A 22,810-nucleotide genomic window follows, 5' to 3' on the forward strand; every position below is an offset into this window, starting at 1 on the left:
TCTATGATCTAAATTATTTAGTGCACAAGTGAAATGAGAGAGAGAGAAAAGAGAGAAAGAGAGGGGGGGGGGGGGGTAACACTCCACTCGAGACAAACTATAGGTCATTTCGGGACTAACATATGGTTCAATTTTATTTCAACAATTCGCTGGGCGTAGGGGTCTTTAGCAGTAGGAGGAAACCGTAGGACCCGGAGAAAACCCTCGAGGTTGGACAGGCGACAAGTGAAACGAAAATTAATAGCTATATCTAAACCTTTCAAATAAATAAGGAAATATCCCACCACTGTGTATATCAGTATCAACAAAACTGTAAACATTCTACGTAGACCTTGTATATAAATGAAATGGGGTTTAACGTCCTACTGTTCTGCTCAAACTGGACTAATGAAGATGGGCATACACCATATACAGTGCGCTATGAGAGAAATTTTACCCGGACAGCGGCACTATGGCCTATTCTTATATCGAATTCCAAATGCCAAGGGATCTTTTACGTGCATGCCAATGTGAACACGGGACCTCGGTTTTTCGTCCCATCCGAACGACTAGACAGCTGTCCTCGTCAGTCCTACAAACTGTAAACATTCTACGTAGACCTTGTATATAAACCTTCTGTATATTATATTCATCATCATTTGTTTGAAAACGTTGAGAGGACCCTCAACAAAACGTAGCTTTAATTAAAATAGTAATTGCGTTCCACAATTATGTTTTTGTGTTTATTACGTTTGTCAATTGCTAAATACCACCCAAAGAAGACTGCGTAGACATTTATTGCCAATTTTTAATATATTCAAGCGAATACATTTCATATTTTGAAATAAAATCCGCACCGTGTCTAACACTATAGGAAATCTATAGGTTTAATAAAATAAGAATGATGCAATCATAACATAGGCTCTAATTGCTTCTTCCGCAAGGAGTGGGATCGCCTGTCCAACCTCGTGGGTTTCTTCTGGGTCCCCCGGTTTCCTCCCACAGCTAAAGACTCCTATGCGTAAGCGAACTAATGAAATAAAATTGAACTGTATGTTAGTCCCGAAATGACCTAGTTTGTGTCGAGTGGACGTTACTCTCTCTCTCTCTCTCTCTCTCTCTCTCTCTCTCATTGCTTCTTTAAGAATTGCCTTCCGCACTGCGCCTCAAAGTATTTTGTCAGTGTAACCTTTATAATTGATTCTAACGCAGTTCAGAAATTCAATAAATATTCGAAAAATGGCTAGCATTCTATTACTATTGAGGTGTAAATCAACATTGCCGAACTTCTATCCTTCATAATATTGTAATTCGATCTCTAAGCAACCAAGAGTATTTTTATCGAATCTTGTAAACTATAGAGAAACCATGCCGGAGTTTTACAACCGTAAACTTATTAATATTTCATGATATTATTACTCAGCAACCAAGAGCATTTTTTATCGAATCTTTGTAAAATGGAGCAGAAGATCTCCCGAGATCGAAGTTGAATGTTACTGTAACCCTTGAGATAATAAGGCTAGACTTGTAGGCTGTGTCGAAGATAAGAAAAAGTTCACTTGAGATTTCGAGTGAGTAGGATATAATTTAGGAAAAACTTCGCGTGCTTTACGTTAGCTGTCTTATCACGGGGACTATGTTAAGACATTTGTAACTAGCATTCATAACACATAAATTCTTACAGCTCTACACCTACGAGAGGTGCGTATCCTAGAGAGCTAATACTCTCAAATAGTGCTAAGTACAGTGTATACGTGATGGGGGAAGGGTGATAGGAGCTTGATGCCTTACCTTGATTTAGCGATTTAGTCCTCGAAAAAGTTAGCGGTTTGCGTTCCACACGTGCTAAAAGTTCGTCTATATCCAATTCATCTAACTCCTCTTCTGATAATCCACCCAAGTCGGCCATTTTAAGCGAAAGTCACATTTGGGCCGAAAAGTTCTGCTTCGGTTTCTGTACTCGCTAAATTGTCGGCTATTTTTGGAAATCTGTGGGCTGAGCCCCGTTCATCCAGACACTTCAGTACATAGATATAAGAAAGTGTATACCTACGTATATAGATATCATTTTACTTATGTCTATTCTATCTTGTTGATGGATGGAAGCCATGTGGGTTTTCCCCCTTCAGCTGAGTATCAATCATTTCCGACTTTTATTATATTTAATCCTACTCAAATGACAAATGGGGTTAAATTCCGTGTATGAATTTTAGACACAAGACGCGCCCTTTTTATTGTTTTTTTAGTCATCAAGTATTTTTCGATATGTTCATAAAATTATTTTATTTATTAAAACATTTAGTATATCATTTGCTATGTAAGGCCTTACTTAAGCATTATTAATATAATTTAATATACTTTTAGAAACCTCTGTAAACTTTATTCTATGTTCTTTGATGTTTATTATTGTATTGTAATTTGTATTGTGTATGCTTACCATACTCGTGTATATACCATGCAGTTGTGTAATAAAGCATTATTATATTATTATAATATAGCTTATATATGGTTAAGTAGAAATGCAATAAGGAGTGTTTAATTCCATTTCTGCAAACATGGGGTACAAACTTTTCCGACGTGGGGGTTGGATGTCCGAATGGTTAGTGCGTGCGCGCTGTATCATGAGGTCTATCATTAAGTTAACTGACGTGGTTTCGATTCACCGGTTGTACGCGACAGGGAGTAGGGTCGCCTGTCCAACCCCGTGGGTTTTCTCCGGGTCCTCCGGTTTCCTCTCACTACTACAGACCCCTATGCGCAAGAGAATTATTGAAATACACTTGAACCATGTGTTAGTTCCGAAATATACCAGTTTGTGTCGAGTGGGCGTTTATATTATATAGGGCCTATCATATTTTAATCTGAAAAAATGATGAATGAGGTTAAATTTCGTGTATGAATTTATTGTTTCTTTAGCATCATTATACTTGGATATATTCACAAAAATAAACATTTACTATAGCCCATAATTATGTACGTAGCGATATGGGATTCAACAATTTCCGACTTTTATCTCATTTTAATCCTGCACAAATGACAAATGAGGTTAAAGTAGCTAAGTCTCTCACTCAATACCATTCAAAGTCCTCAACATTGAAAATACGAATTATTTGCCAATTTAAATCAACATTGATGTTGTGATCTTACCGAGGAAAGATGGGCTTCTGATATTCAACATTTAAGACAAAATAAACATTTTACCATTGTTACACGAATCGTGTACCATAATGCGTTTCAGTGCAATTTGTAACAAGGGACTCGAAGAAGGCGGCTAGACATATTCCACAAGTCATGTCAAGTGGTGACGGCATATTCTTATCTGGAGAGCATGCGCAATAAATACTATCGGTGTAGACTGGAATAACAGACGTATAGAGATTGTCATTCGATTGAGACTTCTGGCGTATCTCACAGAACATAACGGAATATAAAAACGGAAGCGATTGAATGTAAATCAGATTATATACATTCATATTACATTATTATATGCGTTGCGACCCATTTGTGTCAATTTCTAGGTCCCAAATATTAGCGATTTAGCTCCTTTAAACTTCGTCTATTAATTTTAGACAGAATACGCCCTTTCGTTACTGTTTATAATCACAAAATTATTTTACTCATTACAACATTTAGTATCGGCCTATAACTAAGTAGAAATATAATACAAAGTCTTTCATTCCTTTTTTTACTTGCATGGGAGGCATTTTTTTTCGACTTTTATCATATTTTAATCCTGCTCAAATAACAAATGCGGTTAAATGTCGTTTATGATCTTAAGGCAGAAGACTCCCTTTTTATTGTTTGTTTATTATCGGCGTACTTCTATATCTTTATTCAACTGGCGTGGTTTCGAATCCCCGGTTTTACGTGACAAGGAGTAGGATCGCCTGTCCAACCTCGTGGGTTTTCTCCGGGTCCTCCGGTTTCCTCCCACTGCTAAAGACCCCTACGCGCAAGCGAATTATTGAAATAAAATTAAAACCATATGTTAGTCCCGAAATGACCTAGTTTGTGTCGAGTAGACGTTAAACCCCATCTCTCTCTCTCTCTCTCTCTCTCTCTCTTTATATATATATATATCTTTACAAAATTGTTTAAGATATTAAAACAGAAGCGATATAATAATTTCATATTTTATTCCGGAACGAATGACAAATGGGATTAAATTTCGTTTATGAATTTTAGACAGAAAACTCCCTGTTTTTCGATATATTCACAAAATTAGTTTACTTATTAAAACATTTAGTATATAGCCTGCATGTATATAATAAGGAGTCTTTTATTCTATTTCTACTTGCATGGTTAGTCGTTTGGATGGGACGAAAAGCCGAGGTCCCGTGTACACATTGTCGTGCACATAAAAGAATCCTTGACAGCTGTAATTCGAAATGAAAGTAGGCCGTAGCGCGCTTGTCTGGGCAAAATTTCCCTCATGGCGCATTAAAGGCTCAATACCACTCTTGTTGTAACTGAATAATATGTCCCAATCTTTATTCTGGTCAACAAATTGTACTACATGTATTTTACAATATTCCAATTAATTGATGATACAAATTTGATCTTAACACACCTAATTTAAAAAAATAGAAAAATTCAACTAAATGATTTGAAAAGCCTGACGTAAAGCTTTTCAAATGTGACTTGGATTTAAAAATATTTTTGAACCCTCTGGACAAGTAAAAAAGGATTTAATGGATAATTTACACAACAGGTAGGACACTAACACATCTAGTACTTAGAATAAGGCTTTTTTTTATTTTCTGGACCTGTCAAGCCAGCAAGAGTGTTATTGCCCCATTTAACTCTCTACTGTTCTGCCCCGACTGGGCTAATGAAGACAGGCATACGCCATACAGTGAGCTAACAGGGGAATTTTGTCCAGACAGCGCCACTACGACCTACTCTTATATCGTATCACAACTTTCAAGGGATGTGAAAGCCGAATGTAATATTAATTAATAGTTAATTTAACCATAACTTAATTAAATTTCGCTCTTAATCTAACTTGTTACCCCATTCTTGGCTAGAATACCTACAAAATTAAATTAATTTCCCCTGCAAATTGAAAGAAAATATCGGATATAAAATTAAGTAATTAAAATTGAGTAGGTTATTATTAATGTACTACTTAAAATTGAAGATTTACTGAAAAAAAGAAACACAATTTTTAGAATTTTGGAGATCTAATAACTGTATTCAATGACGTCATTTTAATTGTTTTCAATCACGTCCGCGTTATGAGTATATAATAGCCTATATAATGCTGTGGTTATAATTTTTCATTTTCATAAAAACTTTTCACTGATAGCGTGAGTACATCTTAGCACTTTAGTTTCTTTTTGCTTTCTTTTTTCTTTATTATTAAGTTAATTTATGTCGTTATTAACCGCATTATAATTGAATTCTAGTTTTGTATTATGCAATGTTTTTTAGTTTTCATATGTAATCTAAAAGGCGGCACAAATTGTTTTGTTTTGTTAATTTAATCTGTCAATTTCAATGAATTTATAGAACCACAAAATCAGCGGACAAAAAGCGCACTTATACATACATTATGCAAGAGCTAAATATGTCTATTGCAGGTCTTTCTTTAGGCCTGAAATGTTATCTAAATTATTAATTAGACATTAATTAACTTATCCAGACTATAATCAACTTTAGATGGCATCGCTAGCCTGCGATCTTAAGTGGATTGTGATCCGATTTACTGCATAACTTTCCTTCTCGATTAAACGATTAACTGGATAATCGAGACTATGCTGTTTAACGTACTGTCTTTAGTAATGATGATCGAGGCTAGGCAGAAATTTCATTCGCTTAGTTCTCGGTTCATAGTGGATCAGTTTGAATGAAATTTACAGCAAATTGCCTTGACGTTACCTAGTTTTTAATTATTATAGTGAGAACTGCCAACTCGCTATCTAATCTCCCATAATGTATCTTTAATTGATGCGACAACATTAGCATAATGTGTGATAGGCAGCTGAATACGATTAGAGTTTTAAAGGGACATTATGGGAGATTAGTGTTGACAGTTCTCGCTATAGTTAAAACAAAAAATAGATAACGTAAATAGAATATGCTGAAAATTTCAGTCAAATTGCACCACTCTGAACCGAGATATTAGCTTTTTAATTTTAGGCTAGCCTCGATCATAATTATTAGAGTCGGTGAGATAAAAACAAAGTCTCGATTATCAACTTTCACGTTTAATTACTTAAAAAAAAAAATGTATTTCAATACGCTAAATATCGCAGGGTAGCGATGGCATCGAGAGTTAATTATGGTCTGGATAGGTTAAATTAATAATTTAAAACATTCCAGACATAAAGAAAGACCTGCTATATGCAGATTTAGCTCTTGCATAATGTATGTTTAATCTGTTATACAGGCGTTAGGCATAGATTAATAAATATCATAAAATATCTGTGTAATATACATAGAAGGTGTGTTTCTATTATACCGTAATCTTCTTTTAGAGGCATTTGATAACTGGATAGAGCAATAAACTATAAGACATACTTATGGAAGAACAATTACTGATTTATTTATGCGACGTGCTTGAAAACGTTGAGAGAATACTTTTTGAAAAGTCGCCATAAACATGCATTATGCAAGAGCAAAATCTGCTTATTACAAATCTTTCTTTAGGCCTGAAATGTTATCTAAATTATCAATTAGACATTAATTAACTTATCCAGACCATAATAAACTCTCGATGTCAGGGCTAGCCTTCGATGTTGGCTGGATTAGATTCCTATATGCCGCTTAACGGCCATTGATAATTAAATCAAAACAGTGGATAATTGAGACTATGCTGTTTATATTAATGATTTTAGTAATGATGACCGAGACTATGGGAAAATTTCACCCGCTTCGTTCTCGGCTCATAGTGGATCAATTTGACTGAAATTTTCAGCAATTTACCTTTTTAACTAATGTATCTTTAATAAATCAGCAATTGTTCTTCCATGTTTTATAGTTTATTATTATATTCTAATGATTATTTGATTAATTTGAAAACGCGTTCTGTGGAAACTGAAAGCGATAGGGCTAATATCGCCATATAAATTAATTTGAAACCCTTCGGTTTACGTCATTTACTTATGACGTTATGGTGGCCGACGAAGAATTTTTAAGGCCGAATTCCTTGCCCTAGTTGACCAAAACTAGCTCAGAAATATTAGATTGTCATTGTTATGGGAAGCATTATATGTGGTCCATAACATGAAAATAGTGTGTAGTCATAGGCGCACGGACCGGATTTCGGAACTTCATTTTGCTGGATGGAATATGTTTCCTTTTATAAGCTTATCCACTAAAATTTTCTTTTTTTCATCACTTGGCCACTGCTCGTACCTCTATTAATTACAGTTTTGTTTTGTTTTATACCTGGCTCAGAGAATCACGTGATTGCCGCAGGCAAACTGATATGATAATATCAGACTAAAGCCTGTTTTCCATGTACACCCGCGTTTTCGCGCGCGTCTCCGTCGGTGCGCATTAGACCGACTTTTTCGACGGCGAAAACGGGCCTAATTTTTTTTATGTATATCAGTATTTTCACACCTTCTGGTATTTTCGTCTATAACGGTCAAGTTTCGCAAACGGCCCTCTTGGTTGAACTGCCGACGCTCCATACTAAACGTACCCTGTCTGTCTACAATTAGCTCCACTTGAGAACAGACACTAAGTTAGTTGACCGACATCTTAACTCCTAAATCGACGATTTTAGTCGAAAACACTAAATATATTTTGAGAATTTTGAGAAGTCTTATTCCGCTTCCATTTAATTGAATGAAAGATGTTTATTTAATTTGTGTGTGGATGACGATGTGAAATGGAATGGAACCGAGTCACAAAATAGTATACTAATTTTTGGATATGGCGGCCATTCAGAGCAAGGATATATTCTCGAAATAGATTATAGTTATCTGTGGGCAAAGGGCCTATGACCCACCTGAGGCCTTGATCCACCTCCGTGGGGTGGGGGTGCTGGATGGCCAAATGGTTAGCACGTGCGCTCTGTATCGTAAGGTCTTTCTTTGAGTCAACTGGCGTGGTTTCGAATCCATGGTTGATGTCAACCTCGTGGGTTTTCTCCAAGTCCTTGGGTTTCCTCCCACTGCTAAATACCCCCTTTGCACAAGCGAATTATTGAAATAAAATTAAACCATAATCCATGTTAGTCCCGAAATGACCTAGTTTGTGTCGAGTGGAGATTAAACTCCATTTCTCTCCCTTTCTCTCGTGTTCCGCCTCTGGGGACCACGGTGGCTAAGTGGGTAAGACGCTGGCTCGCTAGCCTGGAGGTCGGGTGTTCGATCCCTGCATTGGCCGAGAATGTTCATCCAGATTTTCCTGCGTGGTTCCCCCTTGTCAGTGATGCAGGACGGGGGGCCTGACAAAGGGCAGCTGTCTAGTCGTTCGGATGGGACGAAAAACCGAGGTCCCGTGTACACATTCGCGTGCACACAAAAGATTCCTTGACAGTTGGAATTAGATATAAGAGTAGGCCGTAGTGCCGCTGGCCGTAGTGCCAGTGTATGGCGTATGCCCGTCTTCATTAGCCCAGTCGGAGCAGAACAGTAAGACGTTAAACCCCATTTCATTTCATTTCATTTGTTCAGCCTCTGCTTATAAGATGCAGAATGTGGGCACTTATTTTGTACGTGACGAGGTCAATGAATCGTATCTTAAATTTCTTCTAGAATTTTAAAGGTTATTCAATGTGTGCTTTTTAAATTCTTGACAATTAAACCCCAAATGCTTTCTCATTTAACATAATATCCTTTCAGCATCGACCTTTACACAAAAACTCCATTAATGTTGTCACTGGACTTTGTTTTAAGCATTATTGATATCTCCATTGGGTATTGATTGATAAAATTGAATTCGCCATTTCTTTTTTTTTGTACAGTGAATTATCTACGAACGATATTAAACAAAAATATCGCATTTATAAAGAGTGGAAGCTTGTTCCAGAAAGCCATGGGGATCACGTGGCTAAGTGGGTAAGACGCTGGCTCGCTAGCCTGGAGGTCGGGTGTTCGATCCCTGCATTGGCCGAGAAAGTTCATCCAGATTTTCCGGCGTGGTTCCCCCTTGTCAGTGATGCAGGACGGAGGGGCTGACAAGGACAACTGTCTAGTCCTTCGGATGACACGAAAAACCGAGGTCCCGTGTATACATTGGAATGCACGTAAAAGATCCCTTGGCAGTTGGAATTCGATATAAGAGTAGGCGATAGTGCCGCTGTCCGAGCAAATTTTCCTCATAGCACACTATACGTATGCCCGTCTTCATTAGCCCAGTTCGGAGCAGAACAGTAGGACGTTAAACCCCATTTCATTTCATTTCCAGTAAGCCATATTGTTTCACTCTTGAAAACCATCCGGGTTTGATTTTTGTTTTCTACGCAGTTCTAGAAAAAGTCATCTTTCGTTCAATCGTATTCTGAAAAATCCCGTTCTGTAGAGCGTATTATAATTTTAATCATAAAACGGAAAAATAAAGCATTTTATATACCAAGGCGCGACCCCATGTTCCTGGCCTGGGGCGTGTCTAAATATCTAATATTCTGAATCCTTCCCAAATATTTATGATAGTTTTTGTTCTTGCGGAATACGCCAGCTCTCAACAAAAGATAGCCATTAATACACAAGAGATCAAGTTTCCCGGACTGAAAAAAAAAAATATAAAAAAACCCATGCAGATTACCTAAGATTAATTAAATAATGGTGTTGTCTTTTATTTCTCCTTTTTTTTTACCGCTAATGTAATGGGGTTTCAATTTACACCAATTAAATGTGTCCATTGCTGCCCTGTCCAATCTCGTGGGTTTTCTCCGGGTCCTCCGGTTTCCTCCCACTGCTAAAGACCCCTACGCGCAAGCGAATTATTGAAATAAAATTGAACCATATGTTAATCCCGAAATGACCTAGTTTGTGTCGAGTGGACGTTAAACCCCATTTCTCTCCCATTGCTGCCAAATCATGCGTTCTTTACAAATTCAGTCTAAGGGAGATAACTAAGAAGAAAGTTCATTTTGTTTTGGATTCAGACTAGTAATTCTCTCTAAATTGTTTTTAACATTCCGTTGATTTGATTCTTCACAACTACAAGGACTAAGAGCCCCACATCTAACAATAATATCTGATAAAAATATCAGCTGCCTCCACCCCTAGTTGGTGAGTTGAGTGTAATATTGATTGACCATATAAATAAAGCTATTAAAGCTATAATGGACGACTTTCAAGTTGCCCCCAGCTCTAAGTGCACTATGTGCACAGAGAGAGAGAGAGAGAGAGAGAGAGAGAAATGGGGTTTAACGTTCACTCGACACAAACTAGGTCATTTCGTGACTAGCATATGGTTTAATTTTATTTCAATAATTCGCTTGCGCGTAGGGGTCTTTAGCAGTGGGAGGAAACCGGAGGACCCGGAGAAACCCCACGAGGGTTGGACAGGCGACCCTACTCCTTGTCACGTGCACTATGTGCAATTTTGGTTGTATAACCACATAAATAAGGCTATAATGGACCACTTTCAAGTTGCTGTAAAATGGTAAACTTGTTTGCGGCCGTATAATTATTTTCAATTTTCTTGTAGAGGATTTTGTCTCTCCCAAAATCTGGAATTCAAATGGTCGCAGAGTCCATGAGTGAAATTACGGCTTGAAGGTCACATAAATAAAGCTATCTTGTGATTACTTTCTAGTTGCCGTACTCACAGGCTGTAATGGCTACCTAATTTACAATTTGTTTAAATACAAGTCTCGAAGTTTATTTATGTTTTAACAATTCCTACGATATATAAACTTGGTTCAATACAAATAACCAAATTTTATACCGGTACAGCAAGAAATGCAACCTCTACAAACGTGTACCTGTCGCCATATTACTCCTCGCAGTGTTTCGTTCAGGCCATTGATTCGAGAATATGTGGTGCCACACCCCCTGAAAGAGCAGTTTCGGTCTTAATAATAGAATACATGTATGCTCATGGTTTTTCCAATTCTGTATATAAGAAAACAAAATAAAAGAAAAAATATGTATTTTAAAAGGATTTCATACAAGAAAAAAAACCTGCAGAAAAACCCCATTGTATTATCTTATATAGAGGTAGAGATTTTGGCGTGAGGTGCTCGGAACAGTGGGTAATCCATTAGAAACATCAATGCTGATTGGTTAATCAAATGTTTGACGGCATAGGGTCAAAAGCCGCTTGTATGGATTATGAATCTTTTGTAAATGGAAATGGAGTTTAACATTCTTCTGTTTTGCATCGGTGGAGCTAATGAAGAAAGATAGACACAATGTAGTGTGCTATGAAGGAAATTTTGCGGGACAGCCGCGCTACAGCCTTCCTGTTGTATTCAATGGCTTGGAGACGTACTGCTTTTGTCCAGAATGACGTCACAACTGTAATGACGCCACTACTTGGCAACCACCATTTTTGTAAAAAAAAAAATAATTGAAAAAATGTCGGAACCTATGATTAATTTTGTCGTTATTGGTGATGATTGTTTTGATAATCTGGATACACAGTGTCTACAGAACTCAGTGACCATTTAATTTGTTCTTATTTTGAAATTTGCATGTAGTTATAAAATTAAAACAGAATTCAATGACTATTGAATACCGCTCGTGGAATACTTGAATACTTGCGCAGGGATACAATCTCGTGAACCGTAGAATAACCCAAGCGGTATTCAATGAAGTACCGGATCGGGGGGGGGGGGGCAAAGTGGGACAAATGTCCCGGGCCCCCCACATTTAGGGCCCCCCCCACAAGTAAATGAAAACATCATAAGATAAAGAGTCTGTTTAAAATAATCAAATTGTCAACGAATTCTAAACGTCAATGAAATCGCTGCCTAAATTGTCTCAGATGCACTGAAATTAATCCTAATTTAAACAAAAAAATTCCTGGAGGAAAACACCCCAGGCACTCAAGGGGGTGGAGTACATACTAGTACGATCCGCGGTCAGTACGACCAATTTGAACAAACAACAATGGGGCCCCCGCACAGTTGGTATGTCCTGGGCCCCCCACAAGGTTAATCCGGCACTGATTCAATGACTTGATCTTTATATCGTAGTTCCCCTCAAGAACAATCTATGACTACATTGTTGTGGTCTGTATCCATAATCCATTAACGAGTAGCCTCCCTTGTACCACCATGTGTAATACATTCATCCCAATCTTTCCAATATAATTCCTTCATCCGAAGGCAGTAGTTCTTTAAATTGAGATATTTTTCTAAAAAGAAATAAATAACAGATATGAATTATTTTATTTTTGTATTTTAAGATGTAGCCTTGTTTGTCCAGTACCGTTGCTACGATAATAAATAAACTTTTCAACATCTTTCAACACTCATATAACTTCCTCAGAATAATGAATTTGTATGAAATTTTCAATATATTCATTTTTCATTAGGCCTTATCTATTTTTGAATTTTTATAGCAAGAACGTTTCAGCTCTTTACCTAAATCTAACATAGTTTATCTTTAATATTTTAAGATATGTAAATGAAATGAAAATAAATGAAATGAAATGGGGTTTATAACGTCCTATTGTTCTGCTCCGACTGGGGTAATGAAGACGGGCATACGCCATACAGTGTGCTATGAGACCTATGAGACCTATGAGATTAAAATACATATCTATATTTCGTTTCGTTTTTTTTTTATACTTTCGAAGGCCTCAACTAAATGAAGATCTGATCAGTTGTAGTGGAAGGTCGCGTCAAGGGTCGTACGAGCGGCTTTTGACCCTATTAGACATTAATTAATCCATCAGCGTTGACGTTTCTAGTGGTTTACCCACAGTTCCGTGCATGACACGCCAAGAAGTCGCCGTAACAGACCGTTTCATTGGCTTATCCCTCACTTCAACCAAAATGCCGGTAATATACCATCTCTTCCAGATCCTACTGTAGTAAAGACAAGTAAACTGAAATTTTGAACTATAAAAAACGAAACGACATAGGATCTGTGTTTTAATCAGATTGTACAATGTGCTATGAGGGCAATTTTGCCCGCCACGGCCTACTCTTATATCGAATTCCAGCTGCCAAGATATCTTTCACGTGCACGTCAGTGCATACTCAGGACCCCCGTTTTTCATACGAACCGAACGACTTGCACCATTGGCAAGGGGAAACCACACCAGAGAATCCTAATAATCTTTCTCGGTCAACAGCGGAAGCGATCCTGTGACCGTCAGACCAGCAAGCCAGCGTCTGACTCACTTAGCCATCGTGGCTTCCTCAAGACATATAACTATATTTACCATTTATCCATTTTTCACACGGTTGTTGAGGACTGTGCCACAAAATTTGTGCTAATATACCAAATGCTATACAATCTATTTCTGTAGGCTTACTTCCCATCATAAAATCTTTTTTACCTAGAAATATATTTTATAATGTCTTTAATCTCTTGCAATCTGATTAAAATAATTTGTTTGTTTTTTTTAAATTAAACTTTTGATGGCCTCCACTACATGAAGATCCGACTGGTTGTAGTAGGAGGTAGCAGCAGGAGTCATACGAGCGGCTTTTGATCCTATGACATCAGCCATTTGATTAACCAATCAGCCTTGGCGTTTCTTGTGGGATATTCACAATCCCGTGCACCGCATGCCGCATGGTCATATTTATATCACAAAGATCTTGGTTTCTTTCGATAATAGCGCTTAGTCGAACGTAACTTCCTGGATTATGACCCCTGATTATCCCAAGAATCGCATTTTTAGCTTGTTGACCTGCTAGAATTCACAATTTGTATTCAATTTTTAAAAGGTTTAAATATATCACCATTACATCAATGAAGGTTGAGTTCGAATTTCATAAAAATCTGACCGAAACTGCCGGACAAAAATATCCGCTAATCGTACGCAAATAGTGTAAAAATGTGTAATACCAAGGTTGTGGACATTTAGAAGTTACAACTTTTATCCGATTTTGATGGAACTTAAAATGTATGTTTATAATTCAAAGATCTTGTTTCCTTTCGATATTTGCGCATATCAGACTGTAACTTCGTTGTCACTCTTAGAAGTCACAACTTTTATCACATTTTGAAGAAACTTATAATGTATGCTTATAATCTAAAAATCTTGGTTCCGTTCGATATTTGCGCATATCTGACTTTAACTAATTACTGGATTAGCTTGTAGACCCTCTGGAGGTCACAATTTTTATCCGACGTTAGAAAAAAGTTTAAATGTATCGCCGTTACATCGTAATGACAGTTGAGTTCGAAATTTCGTGAAAATCGGACCAACACTACCTGACAAAATGGCAGCTCCTTGTACGCAAATAGTGTAAAAGTATGTAATACCACATACTTCCCGCAGTATGAAGGAAAATATTTCTGTTCCAAATTATGACTAGTCAATAGTCTGATTAACAACCAACACCTAACTGGGTAACAAAAACTCAAGTATCAGCAATCCAGCAACCCAGAATATGGTAATACCATGGCTGTGGACCCTCTAGAAGTCAGATTTTGATGAAACTTATATGTTTATGTACCAAAGATATTGGTTTCTTTCGCTATTTGTTCATTTTGCTATGACCACAACTTCCTGGATTGTGTCCCCTGATTTATCCGATTTTAAAATCCGTTTAAATATATCACCATTACATCATAATGATAACTGAGTTTGCATTTCGTAAAAATCAGATCGAAACTGTCCAACAAAAATAACTACCCCTTTTATGTAGAGGTCACAATTTTTATTTGATTTTGATGAAACTTAAAATATGTTTATATCCCGAAGATCTAGGTTCCTGTAGATATACACGCATATCGGACCGTAACTTTCTGGATTATGGACCTTGATTGTACGAAAGACAGGTTGCCAGGCAACGAGACATACGTCCACAGCAGCTAAATCTTCAAGTCAGTCAACAAGAGTTGTCGCATATTTTTAATTTTGTCGGTAATGAAACATTTATAATACACTAAAATATAATTAAGAGTAACAATTCATTAAGTAATTATCAGAAAATCATTAGAATTTGCTTGGACGGCGCTAACATCATGGATTTAGCTGTTGCAAGTTATCAAAAAATCCTCGAAAATCAATACACTTGTTCATCTCATGAACTTAAACGACAATATATAGACGTAAACACGGTGAATACATATAAAATCAATCAGATGATAACTATTGTTTCTAAAGCATCCACAAGATTTTTCAAAGTGATCAAGGGCCATAACTCTGGCAGTAATTTTCGGAAATCGTTGACAATCAATAGCTTTTTTTATACGCCCACATTTAAATGTGGTCGTATATTGTCGTCGCCCCCGTCCGCCCGTCCGTCCGTCCGTCGGTCCGGCGTCCACAATTGCTCGTGGACGATCTAGAGGCTAAAGTTAATATCCGATTGACTTTAAATTTATACACAGTGTTTAAGATCATGAGACGAAGAAGCCTATTGATTTTCAGCGATTTCCGATAATTACTGCCAGAGTTATGCCCTTGATCACTTCCAAAAATCTTGTGGACGCTCTAGAGGCCAAAGTTAATATCCGATTGATCTTAAATTTATACACAGTGTTTAAGGTCATGAGACGAAGAAGCCTATTGATTGTCAGCGATTTCCGATAATTACTTCTAGAGTTATGGCCCTTGATCACTTCAAAAAATCTCGTGGACGCTCTAGAGGCCAAAGTTAATATCCGATTGACTTTAAATTAATACACAGTGTTTAAGGTCATGAGACGAAGAAGCCTATTGATTTTTAGCAATTTCCAATAATTACTGCCAGAGTTATGGCCCTTGATCACTTCAAAAAATTTTGTGGACGCTCTAGAGGCAAAAGTTAATATCCGATTGATCTTAAATTTATACACAGTGTTTAAGATCTTGAGAGGAACAAGTATATTGATTTTCAATGAATTTTTATGACTTGGAACAGCTAAATCCATGATATTAAAAGTTTTGTATACAAAACGTTAGCATGGGGTAGAAGTTTATAAAAACCAAACAAATTCTAATGGTTTTCTCAGTTGTTGCTCTTAATCAGATTTTAGTGTATTATAAATGTTTCATTACAGAAAAAAGGAAAATATGCGACAACTCTTGTTGACTGCCCGGACGATTTAGCTGCTGTGGGCGTATGTTTCGTTGCCCGGCAACCTATCTTTGTCTGATGATAAACACTGTGTATAAAGTCAATCGGATATTAACTTTAGGTCTTTAGCGCGTTCACAAGATATTTCAAAGTGATCAAGGACCATAACTCTGGCAGTAATTATCAGAAATTAAAAGGATTATCCATCTGATGACCTTAAACTTGTGTATAAATTTAAAGTCAATCGGATATTAACTTTAGTCTCTAGAGCGTCAACAAAATTTTTCAAAGTGATCAAGGGCCATATCTTTTGCAGTAATTATCGGAAATCGTTGAAATAGTGTTCAATACTCACTTAGAAAATCAGACAAGGCTTTCATGTTATCTTCCAAAATGTGTTCAACTTCTGACTGAGTTTGTCTACCAATACCAACCACCCGGGCTTTCCTGGAAGCAGATAGTCCAGCCAATTTACGTTGAAGCCAATTGACACCTGTCCAACTATTGTCTGTATAGCCATAAACCCATCTAGATAGTGCTACACACCTACATAAGTACAAATATGTTAAAAGCAAATGAAATGGGGTTTAACGTCCTACTGTTTTGCACTGACAGGGCTAGTGAAGACAGGAATCTGCCATACGGTGTGCTATGAGGGTAATCTTGTCTGGATAGTGGCACTATTCTTATATCGAATTTCAACTGTCAAGCGTTCTTTTACAACAGTGGTCCACAACCTTTTTTTGTCGACGGCACACCTTGGAACACATGAAAGAATAGCGGCACACCTGGCTAAATATATATGAAAAATATTTGAATTTTGTAAAATAAAAATATGGTAAGTCAGACAACATACAACCGTAGACAGAGACTAGCCATAGACACACAGAATGACTCAAACTAAATAAAGGAAAACACAGCTATGAACTTATAAGTAGACACCAGTGAATACTCAATTGGGATCATGTGGTTTTTCGCATTTTCGTAGTGTGCGTTCAAAATTTACGGACACACCAACCAATGTGCACAACGTATGACGTTAAAGATACTTTCCCGCGTTCAAACTTTGTGATTTGATGCTATACTTGGACTAAAAACAGATCCTCACGTGACATTTCCGATGATGACGTAGTATGATGCATTGAATTCATTCTTTATTATGACAGCGAGGTGGACAGACATGTTCTTGTTACATTAAACGGTAATAGATTTTATTTTTACTTGAAGATACCATGGTGGTATTATTGATTTTGGCTTAGGTAGCCAATTGCCTCGGTGGCATATTGATTTTGGCTTAGGTAGCCAATTGCCTTGGTGGCATATTGATTTTGGCTTAGGTAGCCAAAAGCCTTGGTGCCATATTGGTTTTAGCTTAGGTAGCCAATAGCCTTGGAAATAGGAAAGCCTTGGTGGCGCGAAATTATTTGTGCAGCAGAAAAAGTAAGTTAAGGTGGATAAATTTATTGGTGAATGTTATTTGTAGCAATATTATCTTAGATCGACGCAATTTCTAATTTCTGCTGCATCATACTTGTCATATTGATGCTGGAGACCTAGAATTAACATTGCAACATATGGAGGGGGTGGATGGCTGAATGGTTAGGGCGTGCGCGTTGCATCAAAAGGTCTGTCACTGTGTCAACTGACGTGGTTTCGATTCCCTTGTTGTCCGTGACAAGGAGTAGGGTCGCCTGTCCAACCACGTGGGGTTTATCCGGTTTCCTCCCACTGCTAAAGACCCCTACACACAAGCGAATTATTGAAATAAAATTGAACCATATGTTAGTCCCGAAATGACCTAGTTTGTGTCGAGTGGACGTTAAACCCCATTTATCTCTCCCTCTCTGTGTAAATTCAAAGGACCTTACTGTAAAAGCTCTGGATTTAACTTTTCATTTATATTACAGATCATTAAACATAAATTGCAGGTCTTTCTTTAGGCCTGAAATGTTATCTAAATTATTAATTAGACATTAATTAACTTATCCAGACCATAATCAACACTCGATGGCATCGCTAGCCTGCGATATTTACTGGATTAGGTTCCGATTTCCTGTTCGACTTCCATTCATAATTTAATCAAGAAATGGATAATCGAGACTATGTTTTTTTTTTATCCTACCGACTTTAGTAATGATGATCGAGGCTAGGCGACTCTAAAATTTCGGTTCAGAGTGGATCAATTTGATTGAAATTTTCAGCAAATTCTCTTTACATTATCTAGTTTATAGTGAGAACTGCCAGCTCTTTATCTAATCTTCCATAATGTATCTTTAATATTATTTGTATTTCTGATACGTGTGATGACCATTATAGTAATGATGCATGTTGTGCGTGAGATAAAACACCCAGTAAAACTTCTCATAGCTAACAAATTATATACTATAGAGGACCGACCGTACCATGTAAGATTTTCCTCTATCATTATTTGAAAGGCTCTGCATATAGCTTTTTCTTCATCTGTTAAAATTCTGTCTACATTAGTGTATAACGGCCTTTGAAAATATTGGACAACCTCGCCATTATATTCAGTCCAAGGTAAATAGCCTTCCTTAAGATCTTTACCACACTAAAATTAAAGCAATAAATCAGGCACTGAGTTCACCAAGCATTCTCAGGCTTAAGTTAAGAATTTACTCAACTTTCAATCACTGTTTATGATCCAGAAACACAAAACTTTGCACATAGTTTCTAATTGATATATTTGGTACATTAAAACAACAGAACTTTTAGAAAGGGCTATATTTTATTTAGTTAAAATAAGGTGAACAGTTTTGAGTAAATTCTTAACTTAAATCTGAGAATGCTTTGTGGACTCGACGCCTGATATAATGAAATGAAATATGGGAATCATGTACTGTCAACTGTCAAATTTCCTTAACAGGAACCTGCAACCCCCCTCCAGCAAAAATTCCTGGATCCATCTACTCTTATAACGAATTCCAACTATCAAGGGTTCTTTTACGTGCACGTCAATGTGTACACTGGACCTTCATTTGCCGTCCCATCCGAACGACTGTCATTGAGTTAAATGGCATGGTTTCCACTCCTTTCTCGTGGGTTTTCTCTGGGTATTCTGGTTTCCTCCCACTACTAAAGAATTAAAATGAAATGAAATGGGGTTTAACGTCCTACTGTTTTGCTCCGAACTGGGCTAATGAAGACGGACATACGCCATACAGTGTGCTATGAGGGAAATTTTACCCGGACAGCGGCACTACGGCCTACTCTAATATCGAATTCCAACTGTCAAGGGATCGTTTACGTGCAAGCCGATGTGTACACGGGACCTCGGTTTTTCGTCCCATCCGAACGACTAGACAGGTGTCCTTGTCAGCCCCTCCGTCCTGCATCACTGACACCCTAAAGCACAAGCGAATTATTGAAATGGAGTAAAACCAAGTGTTAGATCCGAAATGGCCTAGTTTGTGTCGAGTAAATAATAAAATCCATTTCTCTCGGAAATTACCTTATATGGTATTTTATTTATCCTCAGGTAAGTTTCAATTTTAAGACAAAAACCACATAGACTTGGACAGTAGGGTCCTCTCCCGAAACCATGAACAATCACAACATCTTTAGGGAAATCATTTTTTCGTCTGAAAAGCAAAATAAAAATATATAATTTCCTGCATTTAATTTATTTAATTTTTTTGTGTTCACATTGAATACTGATTTTACTATTCAGATATTTTACACTCATTATACAAGAATTATTTAAAGATAGAGAGAGAGAGAAATGGGGTTTAACGTCCACTCGACACAACTAGGTCATTTCGGGACTAACATATGGTTTAATTTCATTTCAATAATTCGCTTGCGCATAGGGGTCTTTAACAGTGGGAGGGAATCGGAGGCCCCGGAGAAAACCCACGAGGTTGGACAGGCGACCCTACTCCTTGTCACGTACAACCGGGGATTCGAAACCCCGCCAGTCGACTCAATGACATACTTTATGATACAGCGCGCGCACGCTAACCATTCAGCCCCCCCCCCTCCCGAATTATTTAAAGATACATTATGGGAGATTAGATAAAGAGCTGGTAGTTCTCACTATTAAAGTTAAAAACTAGATTCATCATCACTAAAGTCGGTAGGATAAAAAAAAAACAGTGTCTCATTTATCCATTTTATGATTTAATGATGAATGGAAGTCGAACAGCAAATCGGAACCTAATCCAAAAACCATCGCAGGCTAGCGATTCCATCGAGAGTTGATTATGGTCTGGATATGTTAATTAATGTCTAATTAATAATTTAGATAACATTTAAGACTTAAAGAAAGACCTGTTATCATTGACGTGTTCTAGATGGTGTGAGGGATTAGCCAATGAAACAGTCTGTTACGGCGAGCTTTTGGCGTGAGGTGCACGGAACTGTGAGAAATCCACTAGAAACATTAGTGCTGATTGGTTAATAAAATGTCTGACGTCATAGGGTCAGAAGCCGCTCCTTTGATAGAGTTTACAGAGCTGTCTGTATCAATGAATTAAAGAGTGGTGGGCGAGTGTTTAATGTCAAACTACTGATCTTAATTCGAAATTCCAGTTATCGTGTCAGACATCACCGGTGTGATAGTTTGAGTTGACTCCTGGTGTGTGTTTTCTCCTGGGCACTTGCGCATGTCCGAAACTGATGTTTGCCTTAACAACGAAACTATATCTACTTCCTGCGGTGCGAGTTGGTTCCTGGTCAGTGCAGGAAAAAGTATAGCATGTACTTGATTAGAGTTTTGTCATTAATAAACATACTTGTTATCGTGATTAGCTGTTGTTTTAGTGATGAGTAGTTACACGATCAACGGATCTAAGTTGATTGGCTTGAAATTGATAGGCTACTTCTATCGTTCGTGATTTGTTGCCTTATTTGTTTTTTTTAGTGATTAGTCGTTCTCTACACACGTACGATCAGTGGAAACCATACAAATTGATGATTGGCTTGAAATTATCAATTAATTCACCTCCAAAGGAAGATTAAGGCCTTCGATATTTCGTGGCTTCATTTATCACAAATATAAAAGTATGGAATTTCTTATTCCGATTTCTTTAACATAAATATAGATTTATTATACCATCCCATACATTCAAACATGCATGTAGACAGCCCAAATACAAGAGAGAATGTTCGCATATTGGACGGGTATATATACTAAATAATAATAATAAAGATCGTCAATTTGCATCCTCTCGTGGTGGTAATACTGTAAATTATAATAGTCTATATATTGATTTGACCGTAAGAAAATCTTAGGGGAAATCCTATCACGAGGAGTCAATGCACACCGCGACTGTAACGGTGTGAGTTGACTCCTACAACTGCGCATGCGCCAAACGGTAATCACACTCCAGGAACCATCTGAAACTGCCACACCGGGAAGTAATACATAACACACTTTATATTTTGAGCAAAGAAATGTGTCGCCGTCAGACAATAACTTAGTTACTTAAAATAGACTAGGCCCTACTTTCAATTTATTTTATTTATCGAAGACTCGGATTAGCCTTCAGTGATTTCACTGAAATCATGGTCATCTAGCGAATTCCTAATTGTATACTGATTTGATTATCTCTTATTGAATGCAGAGTGCTTATTGTATGGTTAGTTCTAAATGATACGGCCAGCTCAATTTTCTGTCATAGGTCTCGAGATGTAAACAGGGCTAGCGCTAATCCCAACCCTAACACCAACCCACAATCTCGCCAACAATCACGTGCCTTAGCCTTATTTACATCTCAGCGACCTTAACAAAAATTGAGCTGGCCTTAAGAAATAGATTTAGCCCTTATGGTATGGTAGCTTATTGTATGCCAGATTGATCTCGGCAAATGTGGGCGTATAAAAAAACCAAAAGAAAAGGACTTTGCCCCTGCGATTGTGCAATCTACAGTTAAACACCACCATCTAAATATGTATAAAATTCAATCAAGTTTTCTATTCATGTTTCATCTAAACAAGCCTCTTTCAACGAAACCCACAATAATTCTTGTATTTGGTCACTAGACTAAAGATTTCCCCATTGTCTTTATTTTAATGTTACATGCAATTTTCGACCCTACATTTCAACTTAACCAACCTCTCAAATTTTGTATCCTTCCGCCTCAAAATCATGAATATTCACCAAAACCTGACAGAAAATGTATTTTCAAAAACTTTTCTTCCATTCTACACCAAAACGCCACGAAAAATCAACATGCAAAAGGGGGGAAAAGGGATAGAGAGAGACAGACTAAATATAACTTTGGCCCTTGTGTCGTCTGCAAAATATTGAGTTATTTCCCCTTAACATTAATTTAAAGCCAGGTTTTATGTGCTTTACTTACCTTTTTCCAGTTAATTTCTTACACATGACAAAGTACGTTAGGGCTGAACCAGCCAAGAACGCGAAAGCAATTTCTAAATAGTTATGAATAAATTCTTTGAACTCTTCCGAAAAATACTCCATGTTAGCAACCGTGTTTGTTCAACCATAGTTCAACTGACTCGGTGACTGTGTGTCACAAGGGCTAGATTTAATTATTACGAAATACTCAAATAGATCACAAGCTGGACTTTATTTCGTATTTGACCATGACCTTAATGAAACCTGTAAATTTGACACCAGTGGGTGGACTAACATAGTTCAATATTATTTCAATAATTCGCTTGTGCGTAGGGATCACGGTGGCTAAGTGATCACGCTAGCCTGGAGGTCGGGTGTTCGATCCCTGCATTGGCCGAGAAAGTTCATCCAGATTTTCT

The 22,810-nt window shown here is 37.3% G+C and overlaps 1 protein-coding gene and 1 long non-coding RNA gene across 4 annotated transcripts in view; both read right to left on the bottom strand.

Annotated features, from left to right (window-relative positions):
• Positions 1-1,954, bottom strand: part of LOC126821028 (myopalladin) — a 133,942-nt gene extending 131,988 nt beyond the window's left edge. For both annotated transcript variants that reach the window (XM_050549285.1, XM_050549296.2), the window contains exon 1: positions 1,771-1,954. In XM_050549285.1, coding sequence (XP_050405242.1) covers positions 1,771-1,888 — 118 coding nt within the window. In that variant the 5' untranslated portion in view covers positions 1,889-1,954. The remainder of the gene's footprint in view (positions 1-1,770) is intronic.
• Positions 1,955-11,686: 9,732 nt separating this feature from the next.
• On the bottom strand, positions 11,687-22,558 carry LOC126821177 (uncharacterized). 2 transcript variants are annotated; one of them, XR_007680284.2, is made up of 6 exons: positions 22,146-22,256; positions 19,542-19,671; positions 18,475-18,641; positions 16,428-16,618; positions 13,279-13,395; positions 11,687-12,243 (listed from the first exon to the last, which is right to left on the bottom strand). It is a non-coding gene; the product is annotated as an uncharacterized LOC126821177 (long non-coding RNA). The 2 variants fall into 2 exon arrangements; XR_007680282.2 differs by lacking the exon at positions 22,146-22,256 and adding an exon at positions 22,393-22,558 and having other exon boundaries at positions 11,688-12,243.
• Between the last annotated feature and the right edge of the window lie 252 nt (positions 22,559-22,810).

Source organism: Patella vulgata, chromosome 1, assembly GCF_932274485.2.
Source record: "Patella vulgata chromosome 1, xgPatVulg1.2, whole genome shotgun sequence".
NCBI classification, from domain to species: Eukaryota; Metazoa; Mollusca; class Gastropoda; family Patellidae; genus Patella; species Patella vulgata.